Genomic DNA, 18,751 nt, shown 5'->3' on the forward strand with positions numbered 1-18,751 from the left:
CATAGCTTCCAGAACATAGTCTTTTTTGGGCCACAGTACAATATTACCACCCTTATCTGATTTTTTTACGACAATTTCTAGATCTTTACTCAGCTTATTCATCAGATTCTGATATTGTATTTTCTTATGCTGCATCTTACATTTTTTATAGTTGACTTGGAGGTGCAGTTTTTTAATGTCCTCTGTGACGTGTTCATGAAAGATGTCAACTGCCTCTTTAGGCATAATTGGTAAGAATGTGGATTTGGGTTTGTAGGGGCGGATGTATGACGTTACAACGCATACTTTCAAAACGCATGCACTTACAACGCAATTTTTACATCGCAACATCCACTACAACGCATTCCATTACATCGCATGACACTACAACGCATTTTAAAAAACTACCTTTACAACGCATCCCATTACATCGCATACTACCTTTACAACGCATACCATTACAACGCATACTGTTGCATTGCATTTAAGGTAAGTATTGGATAGTGTAGGGGTAAAACTTACTATTCTAACTCCAGGGGGTGCAACAGTAGGGTAAGTGTTGGATAGTGTAGGGGTTAAAAATTACTATTCTAACTCCAATGGTATGCATTGTAATGGTATGCGTTGTAATACCTGCGTTGTAGTGACATGCGATGTAGTGTCATGCGTTGTAATGGTATGCGTTGTAATGGTATGCGTTGTAGTGTCATGCTTTGTAAAGGATGTTCCGTTGTAATGCCTGCGTTGTAAGTGTAGTGCGATGTAATAGTTGCGTTGTAAAGGTTGTTTCCCGTAGGGGCTTTCGCCTGCTCCTTTTTGGATTAAATCTATTTTTTGTAACCTCTTTTGAGTAGAATTTACAGATTCTTGTTGTTGGCTGTTTACGTTAGATTCATTGCTTAGATCATGCATGGTTGATCCGTGGGTTCTATTCCACAGCAGGATAATATGCACTTGAAACGGGAATGCATTTTCCCTCTGGGACTTCAACGCCCATAAAAATTTGCGCAGAGTTTTTCAGAACGGCCCATAGAGGGCGCGCAATTATGTAAAAATATATGGGGCTGTGACCGGACTGTGTTTTCATTTCACCACCAGCCTTGACAAAGAAGGGAGACTTCGAAACGTGTTGGCAGCAGGTGATTTGGCTGAGCAAGTGATCGGGGACTGGCTCCTTCGTACCTAATAAAGGAGTCTGATGCTTGCAGCTCGTGTTGTTTGTTGGAGTGCCTCCCCTATCAGGAACAAGCCAGAGCGTGGAGATCTATATATATGTGTGTATATATATATATATATATATATATATATATATATATATATATAGATATATATAGATATAGATATAGATATAGATATAGATATATATATAGATATATATATAGATATATATATATATAGATATATTCACTGAAAAAACCATAGGTTTCACACATGTTATAGTTAGCTGGACATTTCACTCGTAAAAAACCATTGAAATTCCCCCGTTATAGTTAGTTCAGCTAACTATAACTCGCCTGACCGCAATGCACTGCTGATGACGTCGCATATTACATCACTGTATTCACTAAGATACTGTTAATAAGCCAGTTATACAATTAATGTTACAAAAAAAAATCCATTTAGACACTTATTTACCCATTTATTCTTCCATTAACCTTTAGATATACATATATAAAAAGTATTTTTTTTCAGAAAGACACATGTTCACCGGATGATGTCATCAGTGATGTCATCAGTGATGTCATTTGAGACGTCATCAGTGATGTCATGAGTGATGTCACTGACCATGTCATGAGTGATGTAATATGCAACGTCATCAGCAGTGGATTGCGGTCGCGCGAGTTATAGTTAGCTGAACTAACTATAACGGGGGAATTTCAATGGTTTTTTACGAGTGAAATGTCCAGCTAACTATAACATGTGTGAAACCTATGGTTTTTTCAGTGAATTTGCAAGGTTTTTTAAATGCTAATTCCTAACTATAACGTGCGTGAAACCTATGTTTTTTTAAGTGAATTTGTAAGGTTTTTTAAATGCTAATTTATGTATGTATTATTATATTTTTTATATATTTATTTTACAATAAACTACCTATGTATATAGTTATAGATTGACTGTATCCTTTAATATGGAATGGCTCAGCTCTTTTATTTTGAATTTGGATAAAGTTGAACAGCATAGTTAATATCTTCTATAAACTTATAAACAGTTTAAAATGTTTTTTTTTTTTAAGGGTTTTTCACCGTGCGCCTTCAGGGACCCCCTGACAAAGGTTAGGGGGTCAGGAACTCTCTACCCTGTCCCCTTTTCACGTTCTCCACCTTTCTTTTTCACTGCCACACACAAAATGGCGTCCGACACTTCCTGATTTCGACTGATTCTAATGTTGACTGACATCTAACCACCAATCAGAATTACGCTCGCACACATTTGGTGCGCGCACCGTGCGCGCATATAGATAGTTTTGTACTTTTAACTGCAATTTTCTCAGGAACTACTGAACAGATTGACACCATATATGCAAAAGGCTCATGCCTGACCTGAGGACTACCTCTTTGCCAAATTTCAAGTAATTCTGTTCAGCCGTTCGGGCTGTACCTTCGACTAAAGGTCCTATGGGAAAATGCATGGGGAAAACGCGTTTTGGGACCACCCTTTTTTCTCAGCCCCCGCTTGACGAATCACCCCGAGACTTTCAGGGTAGGAGCTGAGCGGAGCGCCCCATTAGTTTTGAAAATTTCACGAGGATTCGTCAACCGGCGCCAAAGTTATTCGAAATAGAATTTTCAGATTTCCTATGGGAACTCGGTCCTAACTATAACTATCTACTGGCGACCGCCAGTAGATAATATATGTATATATATATATCACTTAAAAACACACTTAGAACCTGATCTAGATCTCAGGAGACGGGTTACTCCATCACAAAAGTGGCAAATATGCCATCCACCGAAATATAAATCCATTATATCCTATGCGATTTATATTTTGATGGACGGGATATCCGTCGCCATTGTGAAGGAGTAACCGCTCTGTGGAGATCAAAATCAGGCCCTTAAAGTACATTTGTAGTTATGAATTAAAAACAAAATATTGAACTTCATAAGCTCATCTTTAGGACCACAATCCATAACTGGCACAATAGCAGTGCAAACCATAACTCCTGCACCAAATGATACACACTGATATATATTATATATCTTCCAAGTACTTAGATGTGTAGGTTTGAATAGAAGTCTGTGTACATTTCTATATACTTATCTTCATGATATTTTGGTAGTTGATATTGTGACTGCAATATTTTTGTAGCATGATGTGTTTCTGTTTGACATATAATCCTTTATAAAATTTGTATTATTTCAAATGCAACGCCCCTATTTTTTTTCTAGGTCTTGTGTGTGCCTGACCCAAAGCTAGGGTAGTTTAGTTGTTCAGAGGATAAGGTTTGCATTGAGTTAGGTGAGAAAAAGTTGGGGTGATCTGATCAGTAACCTGGCAGACCATTGTAAACCCTTAAATATCCTTCTTTTCTGATGAGTAGGTATAACATTGATAATTTTGTGTTTTTGGGGGCTGTGCAAAATTGGATGACGTTGTCGTTGCCCAGGTAAGTTGACAGAAGGCATACAGAACCATCTTTTTGTTCTTCCCAGTGCAGGTTAAAATCTCAAACAAAAATGCTGTTTTCTGCATTGATTTCATTTGAAGAACTCAATCAGTTGTTCCCCAAAGGCTGCATTGTTTTTAAGTCGATGAGGGTGATAGATGACATATAGTCGTCCACCTCGGTAGGTCGGTGATGAGCCTGGCTGCTCAGTTCTGAATGGTCTGAAGACTGTTTAGTAGTTGTCAGGTGATCCCCACGTAGAAGGAATTACCATAGTCCAGGTGGCTGGTAATGAGGCCCTGGGTGACCGCGCATCTGTTGCTGATGGGGATCCACTTGCAAGAAGACGAGGCAGTGTTTATCTGCTTCATCATAGTGAGTTGGCTGTCGAGAATGTTGCAGACGTTACTTGCATGCGCTATGGGTGTGGATGAAGAGCCAAGTTAATTTGGCCACCAGGAGTTGTCCCATGTGGAGGTGTTGCTCCTGAACATGAGTGTCTCTGTTTTGTCAGAGTTGAGTTTGAGGTACGAGTTATTGAGAATGTTGCTTTTTAGGTGGTTGGAGGCTTATTGCTTTCTCCAGAACATTAGCAGGAAAAGGGAGCAGGGAGATTGGCCAGTAGTTTTTGAGATCTTTAAGGTATGCGGTGGGTTTTTTGAGGAGCGGTTTGACTTCTGCTTTTTTACATCTCTCTGGGAATGAGGCAGAGGTGATAGATGAGTTGAGGAATGTGGTGAGTTCCTCACTGAGGGTGCTGTTCCCCAGGTTGAACATGTGGGGGCAGGGATCTCTGGGTGCTCCTGAGTGGATGGTGGTCTGCGTAGAGATTTGTTCCCTGGTAGTTATTGTGTTTCTGTTGGAGTCGGTGAGGTTGAGGAGTCTGTTGAAGTCTGCAACTAGTAGTTGGGGGTCGAAGTGTTCATAGATGGTGGCGATTATGCTGTAGAAGATGTCTGTGGTGGTATCGCAGAGGTGCTGGGAGGGGGTGATGGTATTCTCTGAAACTGTGGGGTTGGAAAATTCTTTGATGAATCAGAATAGTTCCTTGCTGTGGTGTGAGCTAGCTTTGAGGCGGGTGGTCAGGGTGCTTTTCTTGCCATTTTTCAGGAGTTGGTGGTATTAGCAAGCAAAAATGGGGAAGAAGTGCAGGGTTGTGAGCGACGTCTATCGTTAGGTGGTTGGCATGAACGAGATGCTTGTGCTGCTGGCAGCTAGGAGAGCTGGTCCGGAGACCTTCTCAGTGGGGTCACGCTGCAACCTCCATTAAGTAGATTCCCGTGAGTATGAGTGGGCCTTTGCCGGGGTCAGCGAGAGGGGGGGCTTCCAGTGGGTCAGAGTTGATTGTGGGAGCACTAGGGAAGCAGAGCTTGGTTATGAGTGAAAAAGTAGGTCCAAGGAGATTAAGGGTGACGAGCCTGGAAAAAAACACAGCTTGAGCTGTGGAAAAACGAGTTAATTGGAGAAAGAGCCTGGAGGGAGAAAATACGGTTAAGTAGAGGACAACAATGGGGAAAAGGAGTTAAGGGAAGCGAAAGAACCTGAAAAGGCAGCATCTTATGTGTGGAAAAAACGAGGAAAAATTAATTATGGGAAGCAAAAGACCTGAAAAGGAAGCCAGTTAAGTGGGGAAAAATCGAGGAAAAGAGAGCTAGGGGAAGCCAAAGAACCTGAAAGGGAAGCAAGTTAAGTGGGGAAAAATGAGGAAAAAAGAGTAATGGGGAGCAAAAGAACCTGAAAAAAAGCAAGTTAAGCAGAGGAACAAAACATGGTAGAAGCACAAGGTTGTGAGTGACTTCTGGCACGAGGTGGTTGGCACGAGCAAGATGCTTGTGCTGCTAGCAGGAGGGAGAGCTGACCGCTGGAGGCCTGCTGTTTGAGCAATGCATCAATACTTTACACATGGCCTCTAAAGTTAAGTCTGACTGCTCTACTGTATAGCTACCAGGTGATTGAACATTGATTTATTTACTGACTTTTGTTGTTCACCCTGACAAGGTCTGTGATTATTACCTGATGTGAGTTCTACCCTCCTCAACGAATACTCCAATTTCTTACACTGAACTTCTGCCAAAACACAGACAGTATCTTGTCCACGATGTTTAGATTGTATTGGGTTGCATGCTAGAATAGGGCAGGAGGTTACTCACTGCTAATTGGCTGATGTCCCACGTCTGCCAAACTCTAAATAAGGCCCTATGTCAGCATATGGACTCAGTTGACTCAGATCCAATTCAGGCATGTGTTTGATTTCATTGTCACTTGCTTGAAATTCAGCAGGTCCACTCAGCCTTTCATCTTCCAAGGTTGGTATAACCAGTTTCATTAAGTTAGATTGCCCTAGAAATACACGATCTGCCAGTATCACCATGTCACCACTTAAGGTGAAAGTGTGTGCTACAAATTTGCCTATTATGCAGTGGTGCTGGAACAATTCACAGAGTGAGGGTGTTGCCATCAATGTTACATTATTCAAGTCATAGGGATTGGGAAAATCCAAGCTTCATGCAAACAAATGTAGCAGATGAGCCATTTACTGGTATTTAAATGTGTGTTAGAATAATATTAATATCCTACAGCCTTTCCTTCCAAACTCCCTGTACACCAACAAGATTGTCACATAGCTCACCTTCCAGTCAGAGAAAGAAAATAAATGTAAATTCCATCTCCATTTTAAAAGAGTAAGCAGCAGTTTGTCAAAAAATATGGCCTGGCCTTTGTCCTCTGTCTTTGAGCGCACAGCAAACTTCACAAGAAGAAAAACCAAAGGCCTCTTTGTTGCTCTCTCACCTTCTGAACTCCTGCATGGATATTGTGTGGGTGCTGCAGCACTCCCATGCCTCCACTCCCAACACCTACACTTTCATGTTATGTTTTGTGACACTATCACAGAAAGAGTCGAAATATACTGTTAACATGCAAAGTCTGCATATTCATGCACAATCTATTTATACAATGTCATCATACAACTTTGCTATGCCTTCAGGAAAAGTGAGAATATCACATTATAATATACTATAGGACCTGTGCCGCTACATACCAAATATAACCGTAAAATGCAAATATTGTAACTAGGCAATATCAGGGTATAACTATCCAATGTAACTATGCTATGTCAAAGAGCAAAAGTATAAAAATACAATTAAAATATTCTGCAGCATTTTGGAAAAGCAGGAAATTAACTATATAATTAAACAACTATATGATGCTTTGTGAAGAATTTTCAGTGTAATGCAAAAGTTCTAACTTTACCGTTATGCAAGGTAAAAGTCTACTCATAAAGTTTAACTATGCAAACTATTTCTAGATGCAAAGAGAATACCTGTAAAATGTAACTAAAGTGTGTCACTATGCAAACAGCAGGCCAATGCAATGTGATTCTTCTAACTATATTGCTATGCAAAGTAATAGCATAATTGCACACTAAACTGTGCAATGTCTCATTGGATATTAATGGTGTTACTGTCCAGTGCAAATATTTTGCAATTGTCACTCAAGTCTACTTTGATGATGTCAAATGTCACTCAAGTCTACTTTGATGATGTCAAATGTCACCCAAGTCAACTTTGATGATGTTGGATTGTGAATTAATCTGAGATGATGCCATCTTTACCTCTCTGCATCTTTTACTGTCCTCTCCTGTTTCTCTAGGCGTGTTCTTTACATTCCACACCTTCCACCTTGAGAGCGGCCATGATTACCTACTCATCACGGAGAACACCAGCTTCGCTCAGCCCCTGAAGCGGCTCACCGGCTCCCGCCTTCCCCCTCCCATCAGTGCGGGCCTCTACGGAAACTTCACAGCCCAAATCCGCTTCATCTCCGACTTCTCCATGTCCTACGAAGGCTTCAACGTCACCTTCTTGGGTAGGGAACTGTGTGTGCACTGGTAGGCCCCTTCCAAACCACATCTCTTCTTTTTATTCCTTTCCACTTCTCTGCCTCATGCCAGCCGCAGACCCAGGTAGTAACGACTTATCTGTGTAATAATATTTTATGTTGCTCCTTAACTGGTCTGTTGCAGAGTATATCTTTGAAATGAGGCCCACAAAAGTGGCATTTATCAGTTGGCCTGCCAAGAGGCTACACGCTGACTTCGGCGAAGGCCTGCTCTCTTGTCTCATTTCCTGTTTTGCCGTTCTCGGTCTCCTTAACGTCCGTTCTCGATCTCCTTAACGTCCCCAGTCTCTTTACAAAGCATATTTGTGCGCTGCGTGAAAGGAAAAGAAAGCATTAACCCTTTGCTGTAGCTACCGCCCCCTTTTGATTTACAGCCATCTGGCTGGGGTTGAAAGGAGGTAGAAAGATTCAAGGCCGGCCATTTTCCGCTCTAGGGGACACCTCCAAAATGGAGTTGTGCTCAACACACACATCTTGCTAATCCTTTTCTTTTGGCTCAGTCTTTCCTCATGCGACACTGCGAGCGCTGGTGGAGCGCTGGGCCGGCCGAGGCGCCTGCTGTTTAGCAGACTGCTTTCAACTTTGGTGACAACTGCTGAATACTTAGAGCTCCATCTCCTTGCGAAGCCTATTGTAAACCCACCACTCTGTGCTATTACTCACATAGTTGAATATTCAGGTTGTAGATTGGAGAGTAAGTATGAGGTTCATAAGGCATCTTTAGTATAGTCTGCATAAGGCAGGTCACGTGGAGACAGCATCCATTAGCCAAAACAGGCTGGATCATGCGTAACTCGAGCACCGCAATCTGATTGAAAATGTATAGGGAATAGCCAATCCACTGCAATATTTCCTGCAGCTGTGTATGATCACAATGGAGCTCATATTGAATTTTGTTTATGTGCTCTAGGAAAAAAAAATTTTGCACAAGCTGTTGCCATAATCCAAATTTCATGTGCTGGTCCATGATCCTACCGGCCACCATGGTAGGGCATTGCTGTGTTTATTCAGTTAAATTTGTGTTCAGACTTTGTGTGTTTCGAAGATAGGCGCCAAGGTATAAGGACTTCCATACACCTTCTCGCTAAGGAGCTGGCCCGTTCTTCCACAAACATGCAAAGGCCTTGTCTTTTGTGGATTTATCACTTAATATTGGTGGCTATAATCAAGAAGACCACTTGTGTTTTTACCAAGAAATTGATCCCAGCTTTGTATTTGCCTGAAAATTGCTCCTTTTTTGGGGCAACGACTCAACCCCGAATCTTCACCCCAAATCACATTACTCTGCAGATCATACTTCTCAAGAAAAATATATGCTATGGATTTCCGATAATGTGGTCACCGTAATTTTTGGTACATTTTCATGGTCGTTCATAAATCCAGCTCTTGCACATGCATATGTGGAGCCCCTTCACAACTTCTTTACCCTGCTGTTGCACTCAAAGGTGCACTGCTCCACTCCTACGTCACGCTTACGTCCCAGTATGATCCAATACAATGCAATGTCATTTGAAGAGCGCCTAAACACCAAAGCATGAAGAGGTTTATGGCTCATCAGTCTGTGGTCCTACAGGTCAGTTATCCTAAAAATATATGGTGAATTTGCCTTTAAATATATATAGTTGTAATCTGTGATATTTTAGACTCATGTCCTGATTGCAACTGGGATTATGTTGTTTCTGGGGCAAAACCTCCTCTTCCACCTGAAATGGGGTTCAAAGGCTGGTAATATTTGCCCATGCGCTAAATGGGTAGGTGGCATTTTTCAGTCTGTAAATTACATACCTCTCATGTTGTGTGCACAAGCTTGCAGCAGGTGAAGCCTGGTGAGTATCGTGTTAACAAGTACTAATGTATTGTTTGCCAATACGCATGTGCTTATTTTGAGCAAGTGGGGGCCACCGGCACTCCTTTTTGGGGACCGACACTTATTTTTCTTCATCTGACATTTACAAAGAGCAAGAGAAAAATCAAATAAAGCTGAAAGATGGAGTAAGAAAAAGAGTTTTATTAATCATGACGCAGGGAAAAATAAGGAATCAGCTCGAGCGAGATAAAGGGGCAGGGAGTGTCTGTTAGTGGATTAGGGAGGCATCAAGTGGATGTAAGACCACCGAGCCTTGGCATTCACTACGCTGACATTCATTTCACCGGATTGGACTTCTGAGCACGACTTAGGGCACCAACACTAATTCTTTTACAAAGTAAGCAAGGAGTTGGGTGCTGTTTAGAATTGCAGTATTTAAGATAACTTTACTGTCTTACCTCTCCGTTCACAAAGCGTTGTCGACTTCAGTCACACAAGACGTTATCGAGGACCTCTCATATGACATGTCATGCTATGTCATCAGTGGTAGCATCACTCTTACAGAAAGGTAAGCCAATCCACGCGTTGAAAGAACACACCGTGCAGAGAAGGAAATGAGGCTCACGCTGGTCTACAGCGGCAGTCTGGCAGGGCCGGAAGTGCTAGTGTGACAGATCAGTGCATGGGCTAATTTTTGGGCTGTTTGTGGGTCTGTTTTATACTCTGGTAGGCTGATTTTTACACTTCACTTCTCTGATATTGCCACAAACAAACATTGCCTGCAGCAAGCACAAATGCATGCTGTCTCTCATGCCTTGCAATACACTTATACATTTTGTCTTTTCAAGTTTAAATGTGTCCTAATTTACAAATTTGGGCCACTTTTTCAGCTGTTTGATTGGCTAATAAAGGACACTTTTAAATTGCTGCCCAGGCCTATTTTCCGTTGCTGTCGGACTCTAAGGGGAATGTTTCCTCAGCCTCCGACACTCTGCTGTGTTCTGTGGATTGCAGATAATTTGAGGGTAGACCTAAAATGTAGCTTGTTGCCTGCTCCTTTTGTACTTCAAGATGATATTCATTTCCAGAGCCATAGCAAAACTACTAGCAGAGTCTTTTCCAGTACACCGAGACACATTCAGTTTTATTGATTATTGCTGAGGTTTAGCTAAAAAATCAACATTTTGCATGGAAGTGCTCCAGTAATCTATAACACAACAAACAACAAAGCTGTGCATTCCTGTTTTAACAACTAAAGGTCTAAAAAGTTTTTTTTTTTAACATTCATGAAGTTCTCCTTCAAAACTGAGCAAAAGTTGCAAAGCTGCTGATTTAGCATTAACAAAATGGTTTTGCGTGAAAATATATTTTACAGGAAATAGAGTTCTCCTGTGCAATGCAATGTGCACAGAAAAGCCCCGCAAAAGATAAAGTTGCAGAAAACAAGTTTGCATAATTCCATCTGACCTGTATTTAATTAGAGTGAGACCATATTACAACGTGAAGAAAATCTTTGCATGTAAGAAAGCAAGCCTCAAACTTTTCAAGCTCCTGGATGGGTGAACATCCGGAACTTTGCCTTGGAAAAAATCACTTCTAAATACATTCCCGACTCCACACTTTGAAAATAATGATATTCAGAAAATGTGTCTAATGCGCATTAATTCGGGTAGACATTTCTCCGATGGATGGCCAGTCTCAACTTTTTAGTCTTTATTTGGGCTAATGTCTTGCCTTGAAGTGCAGACCCTGTCTGGCATGTGTGTGTGGGGGGAGTGTGTGGTGTGAGTGGCACCTCCTACCTCACTCCTTTGTTCCTCACTGCGCATCACAGACTACAGTGTGGTATACCCTGTGTTCCAGCAGTTTCTATTGACTGTCTGGTAATTTCCTGCCATTTATTCCCTGATGTGTAAGTGACACATTCCCTTTGTTCGTCATGAGTAGGCTTCCTACCTTAGCCTGCTCCAATAATGGCTTCCTCTGATTTATTTCAGAATATGACCTGGAGCCTTGCGAGGAACCAGGGGTTCCGGCCTACAGCATTCGAAAGGGCCTGCAGTTTGGTGTGGGCGACGTTCTGATGTTCTCCTGCTTCCCCGGGTACCGACTGGAAGGCGTGTCGCGGATCACCTGCCTTGGAGGTAGACGGCGTGTGTGGAGTTCGCCTCTGCCAAGGTGTGTTGGTAGGTGGTCATGTGCTTTCATTTTGATTTGTTGTCTCTTATTTGTATTTTGAAAATATCATGTTTGCATTAGGTGACATGGGGACAGCGTAGGATTGAGGGCGGTCAAGGGAGGGCACATGGAAAGAACTCAGGTTGCACCCACTGCAATTTAATCTCATCCAGTTGTCTACTTTGGCTTGGAGACCTGATGATAAAAATAGAAAAAAATATAATAGAGAGACTAGCTAAATATTTCTGCAATATTTTACATTTTATAAGTCAAGGCGAAACTCACATAAAACAGAAGAAACACGAATGCCAGAAATTGTAGAATGGTACAAGAAATGACTAGTTTCATAGGCAAACATAGTACTCATCAGTGGCGCAAATACTGACATCATGCATACAAATACTTAGCAAACGACACACTGCAACACAAAGCTCACAAATTGAGAACAAATAAAAAGAACAGAAGATGACAATATAAAGTGTTGAAATTTGCAAAAATACACACATATACACATTAAACAAATTGTGTAAGCGTTTGCCACATGAACATTTCCTAATAGTAATCTAATGTGTGGTGGAAACAGCACATGACAATTGAAAATCTTGAGTCATTAGTGCAGCAAACTCTTTCTTAGCAATGGTGCAACCGTCTTGCCCACCTAGGTGACAAAGCTAGGAAACCAATTGCACTCGTTCTTTATTCCTACCCTTGTTACACAATATACAGCAGACCTTTAGTACAAGCGACTCTGTATATTAATTCAACCAAGCAAAAGCTTTCTAATTCAGTGAGCTGGGCTGCACACATGGGGGCTGCTCAGATGTAGCTGGAGAGCTACAGTAGCTCACTCGCTACTGGCTGGAGACCCCCGAGCGAGCATGTCAAAGGTACACTGAGTATGCTTAAGACGAAGAGGTTAGCGAATCCGATCCCTCAATTTCCGAACTCGTCTCTAGCATGCCTCCTTGTAGAGTTTTATCTGGTGAAGGGTCTCGAAAAGGGTGACTGCATTTCATTTATTTTATAAAGTGTTTAACAAAAAGAGTACACACTGCAGAACAAACGAAGGCAGCATAATATCAAATATTCGATGTCAGAAAAGAGGGACAGCAAGAGTTCCTTATCGGACACAGCTTGTATCCCAGAGATCTGAAACCGCCCCACTTGCCACCTGTACTGGCCCGGAGGGATTCAGGACACTTCTGTTTAAGAAAAGGGGCTTTATAGCTGTCCACGGTGTGTTGCTGTCCCCTAATCCGATCGCTCTAATCTGTTGTCCCTCTTCTCCCATAGCTTAGAGTGCAGCAGTGGCTCTTCCGCAATGGCGGAGGAGCGTAGCCCCACTGGCTCAGAGCCAGCATCTGCAAAAGAAAATGATGTTTTATTATTGTTTTATTTTTCAGCTGCTGGCTGAGCCAGAGTGTGCAGGGATTGGCGGGGTCAGGGCATTGGTGGGGGGAGTGGGAGTGTTTGGTGCAATTTTAAGAGCACATGTCAGTTTGGCCGGCCGTTTTAGGCCAGCCAAACTGACATACGCACTTAGGTTTCTCCAACCCAGCTGTATTGCACAGCTGGGTTGGACAAACAGGACAGATTCCCTGTGCCGGAGCGAGCATTAATCCAGCCCACTCAGGCCAATACCCACGCTGCTCCCATGCTTGAGAGCAGCGTGGGGATTGGATAGAGAGTCTGTGATGCTGTCCCAGGGACTGCTGGGACCTAGAACTGGATGCAGAGGAGTGCACGCTGCTGACAGCACCAGTTAAGTACTTTAAAAAAATATATATTAAACCCCCCACCGTGTGCTACACCCAAGCCACCCCCCCTCCCTCCCCCACCCGCTCCACCTGGTCCACCACTCTTTATCTTTGTAGGCTATCACTGCAATAATGCCCTCTTTTAGGTGTCTATGATATATAAAACATAATAAATACAGACTAAAGCATGTCATAGAAAAAGTGTTAGAGTGCATTCAGAGCATACAGGGACAAAAGGTGTATTCCCTTATTGAGGACTAGTTAGAGAGATAGTTCGAAATAGGATTGGGGGGTGGGGGTGGGGGTGTGACATGACCAGAGTTTTGACAGGCAGAACACATTTTGAGCAAGAGTTTAGACATTGTTGAGGAATGAAAGGTACCGTGAGCCTGGACCTCCCTACCTAGCCAAGATGCACTGTCACTGGCGAATGTTGTGCTATAGAGTAGGCATGTTATAGAACATTACGGAAACATGTAAATGAAGTGTTCCTGGAGGTCGGAGTGGAATGGGATTTACTAGTAGGAGAGACTAATGATCAGTGGGTGGTAGTCTGGATCCAAGACAGCTCGAGACGTTGACACAGGAGATAGACCAGGCAGGAGGAATGAAGAAGGGAGAGGGAGAAGCAAAAGCTATGCTATTTTATGTTTGAGGCAAGTGAAATTATATAATTTCCCGCTAAATTCTAGGAAATGCTATAAAAATTGCTCAAAGTTACACAGATGGTGAGAAATGTGGTTTGTTACTATTTTCACGCATGGGGATTGCCAAGTATGAAAAATCAGGAGAGGTTTGAGAGGAAAACCGATTTGAGCAGAATATTTCTACTAGTGTTTCATGAGCCATAAAAACACAAACTTGTAATTTTTTCCACAATACAAGTACTGTGAAATTTCCGTAGTTCACAAGTGTCGTTTAAATTGTGTATAGGTCCGGTTATGTATGTAATGTTACCTTATGCCGTGGCATAATATTTTATATCACAATAGTGCAATTGTATAGCATTTGCACCATGCTTATGGCATTCTGATGTCTAATTTGAACACCTGTTTGAGCAGTTCTCGGACTAACGTAATTGGATTTGTATATGCTATTAGGCAGGTTTTGGTTGCGGCAGGTAAGCACAGGGGGATTTCTGTAGGAGGTTATTGTAAAAATTAGATGAGTTTTTTCTAATTCGAGTTCTTTGTAGAGTGCCTTTGAAACAGTAACATCGTCGAAGGACTTTTATGGTATTGTAGTTCGATGCTAGGTTCTTAGATGCTCAGACAGTGAGTGGGGAGCGGTTTCCAGTTAGGCATCGCAATTCAATAGGCTGTGAGCTGCATTGGACAGTCATGCCCAAGAGTTGAGATGCATTTATATAGCCTGTATCTATGTCTTTCTCTCATTAGCTATCTAACATCTAACATTATTGTGCTTCGCGCAGTAAATGCACTCCACACTGTATTGAAGCGTAAAAGGCCATTTATTAGGACAGTGTTGTAAACGCAATACTTTAACCGAAACATCAATTTAACTATAACAATCCCCAACATCACTCCATCCATCTTCCCCTCACACCTGTTGCTCTCGTCCCATTTCACTCTGCGACCTCCTCCATCTTTCCATTCCGGTCTTCACTCAACATCCTCTCTTGGATCTCCTGCCGTCGCACTTTTGCATCCCACACCCCCATCATTCACGTGTTCCCCCCACGCCCCAAGGGGTGGATGTGCCCATCCGTGACTCCCCACCCCTCAAAAGTACTGCTGACACTACAACCCGTCCTAAACTGGCACGCTACCAACCAACCCATCGCCTTGACCCTGAACTTGAAGGGTGGGCGGGTAGTCTAAAATTAATTCAACCCTCTCCGATGGTGCTAGGTGCAGGAAGAGGAAGAGCCCTCCTCCCCTGCACCTTATAACCCTACCCTAATTCCTCCCCTTCACCAATCCCCTACCCCTAACAGCCTGTCCTTAGTTCTCGCTGGAACACCCTGGGGGAAGATTGGTCTGCGACCCTACTTCTCCCGGGGGCAGGCATTGCCTCAGATTAGCTTCATTGTTCACAAAACATACTGCTCACACCCTCTGTAAAGCTAACTCTACCTCTGATCTTATTCCGTTTAGCAAAACATGCTGCATTCGCCCCAGTCTAGTCGGCTGTGCGTCAGAGAGTCACCGGGCTCTTTCTTCAAAGATTCCACCAAAGCGCCATGGACCCGCCGGGCACCTTTCCGCGGCCTTACCTCTATTCACGAGCAGTAATGCGGGGACGGCTTTGTAATGAGTGAGGTTAGGAGTGTTTTCAAAGGCGCAGTGCATGAAAGACGTCTAATCCGAGGCGCCTTGTCATCAATCGACTCCTTTTAACATCTTGATCATTATACAGATTTCCAGACTGCCTTTCAGTCTTTTGTCACACTTCAGTCACACAATCACGTAATCGACCGCGGTCTGTTCTTTTAACGTGTCGTTTATGTAATGTGCGGTTTTCAAAGGAGTAAGCAACACCTTATGACTCACCGGAAGCTGTCTGCGGAGTGTGAGCCGCTGTGCTTTTAGCGGGAGGCATTCTTTGTTGGTACACAGAGCATTGTGCATTTCTTGGTCTTTAACAAGGTATACATTCACGCCAAAGGCATGTATCTTTGCTGATGTAATGTATGCTTGTTTTGCCCCATATGAATTATTTGTCACTCACCTTCCTACTAACGTTTATTTATTTGTTAACCTTTATTGTACACTCTTTGACTGCACTCTTGTGGTGTAGTGCAGTGGGCCCACGACAGAAATTATGAGTTCTGGAAGGAAGCATTTAGACTCTAATCAGATGTGATTGATGGTTTCTAGTATTCTTAAGTCACTATCGTGGCAGGCACTCAGTTGCATTTCAGCTTGATGTTTTTTCAGTTGTTATAAGTTTTCTGAATTGCAGATGGTTGGTGTCTGCTCTCAAGTTAGGGCTCAGAGGATTCCAAAGTCTATTTTTTTGTACTCGCCTCGTTGTTTAATGTGTGAACCTTAGTTCTTTTTGTTTAGAGGTGTCTGATCAAACAGATTTGGTCAGAGCGTAGTGGGGTGCCAGTTGGCGGTTGCTGACTAGGCCTTTGCACCAGAAAGACATTTGTACAATACACTGAAGCTTGCCTATATTTTGACTCCACTGGTATCCACTGGTTTGATTTCAAGGGCAGGCCTCAAATGGTCTATTTTTTGGGGCGTTAGGCACAATCGTGCTGTCGTCATCTCTCTCTGCAATATGTTTGTGATGTAATCTGGTGTAGGCAACACATAACAAACTTGCCTCCTTGCATCAAAGATGACCCAAAGGATTTTATATTTCAACATATATTCAAATGAACATGAATTGTTTATAGTCCCACTCAGCATTATGATCTAATTTTCTCTCCTTTTAAATAGAAAAGCACTATTTCATCCGTTAGAAGCAATAATATCTCACGGTTTCCTCCATTTAAGCAGTGGGTGTGATCTTTCATATATTGGTAGACATAGTTAATGCGTTTGGTAATGTTTTACTGGCTTAGCAGAGTCACGCAGGAGTAAAATGTACATGTGTCTTCGTACGTCTGTTTGAGATTTATAGAGTGTGAACTCAATCGTAAAGCAACTGAGAACTCTTCAGCAAGGAAGGTATCAGATAGGTGGCTATAACGAGAGAGGGGATCCTGGAGGGTTTCAGAGTTGCAAGAGGTGGTCACTGGGGAGAAATCAGTGTGCAGTGTAAGGCTGTTCAAAGAGGAGTGCCTTCAATTCTGTAGAAGAGGAGAAGCAAAGGTGCTTGTGGGATCTGGACTGAGATCCTTTCACCTCCTCTGGGAGGAGCAGGTGATGTCTTGTCTGTTTTCCTTCATGCTTCCCTTGCTTTCCTGTCACAAAATGTTTCTGATCCAGGAGCTTCCTCTGCTGCCTAAGAGCCTTATCGAGGGGGTCAGGTGAGGAGTAGGCATAGGTAAAATTAAAATTATGCAGGTGTAACACTCATAGTTTTTAAAATGTTGTGTTATGCTTCTGCCTGCAATTACGTAATTATGCCCAAATACGCTGCAGTTTGTGGCAAAATTATAGTGCAAATAGCATGGCAACAACACAAGCCACCAAACATGTGGGGCTGTTGTTAGCGGCGGTTGTGGTTTTTGTGCTATTCTTTCTGTATGAAATGCATCCTTGCATGAAAAATTGCCACCGGGACACATTTTTCAACAAAATTTAGTGCTAAATGAAGGATTTGCTTTTCATATAATTTTCCTGAAAATGTGCACACCCATAGTTAGGAGGGGCCTTCGTGTAGTGTATTTTGTAAATGATGCAACGTGTGTAGAAGGTGATATGGACTGACCTGCAGGAGGCATTGGTGTTCTCTGAGAGCAGGCATGATTCTGTCACATATAGAGAGACCCATAAGCAGGCAGTTTGCTGAGTTTGGCCATTGTGTGCTTGTGCTTGCATTCAAACATGAACTTTCATTGCTGCAGCATCTGTTTCAGGGAGAGCAGATAAATGTCGGAAAATGGTGGTGACACGGAAGATGTCCATTGCTCTCAACACTCAACATGTTACATGCAAGCTGATCATGCTAGCGGTCCAGTCAAAAGAGGAGAGCTCTGACTTGGCCATGATGTATTTGCACATTTTATGATCTTCTATTCAGAAGTAGGAGTTTGTCTTTCTAGTGCTTACTCGTTTATTATACTTGGGTTGGATAGTACTTTGGAAATGTTAAAAATTTGTTTGATTTCAGGCTTCTCCAATAAGTTTTCTAAAGAAGGCATTTTCAGATCTTTTGTGTCTTGTGACTTCCAGTTCAAGATTTGAGCCATTGCTGTTCCAATGTGTGGCTTGCTCCTGTCGAATTTAGTACTACTTCTTTTAGGACCTGTCCCACAGAAGTAATCCTCTATTGAATCTGAGATCTAGTGGACTATTTAATTTTGAGAAAAACAGGGGCCATACTGAATTCCTTTGGATTCTCAAACTTTTGCGTTTGCTATGGATGGTGTCATGTTCCAATCTCACAGAGGCAAATTAGAAAATGTGCTTTCTATTGTCAAAGTTAGAATCCACTTACTTCTACATTTGATTAATTATGCATGTCCTATGGCATTTCCTTCATTTTATAAGAAGGATTCATAAAGCATGAAATTCTTAAAATATTGCTAAATATCCCTGAAAGCACACCCTCTCAGAATTCATTCATATTATATTAAATAATATTATGTGTTTCATCTCATTAACAGATATATTTCACTTTTTCAACGGTGAGTTCATAATGTTTTTAATCAGCAACGTTCAGGACTTGACATGATTTTAGACAAGTATAATTTGTGCTGCAGCTACATCCTCCGACAGCGATGCTAGTTGCCAGTTTTGTTAGGGAAAGCATTAATTTAGCTGCTCAACATTTTTGAATGAAAAGTCTTTATTTTTCCTTATTCATTATTTTTTCAGCCGAAATTGTTTGGCTGAAATTAAAATTGTGCCTAGGAATTATTGGTAGAGCACAACTGCAGAAACC

At 42.1% G+C, this 18,751-nt stretch overlaps 1 protein-coding gene across 1 annotated transcript in view; it reads left to right on the plus strand.

Annotated features, from left to right (window-relative positions):
* Positions 1-18,751, plus strand: part of CSMD2 (CUB and Sushi multiple domains 2) — a 1,634,099-nt gene that overhangs the window by 1,254,258 nt on the left and 361,090 nt on the right. Inside the window, exons 20-21 of the mRNA XM_085648024.1 lie at positions 7,238-7,453; positions 11,291-11,479. Coding sequence (XP_085504150.1) covers positions 7,238-7,453; positions 11,291-11,479 — 405 coding nt within the window. The remainder of the gene's footprint in view (positions 1-7,237; positions 7,454-11,290; positions 11,480-18,751) is intronic.

The sequence above is a fragment of the Triturus cristatus genome, chromosome 3_2 (genome assembly GCF_964204655.1).
Source record: "Triturus cristatus chromosome 3_2, aTriCri1.1, whole genome shotgun sequence".
Taxonomy (NCBI): domain Eukaryota; kingdom Metazoa; phylum Chordata; class Amphibia; order Caudata; family Salamandridae; genus Triturus; species Triturus cristatus.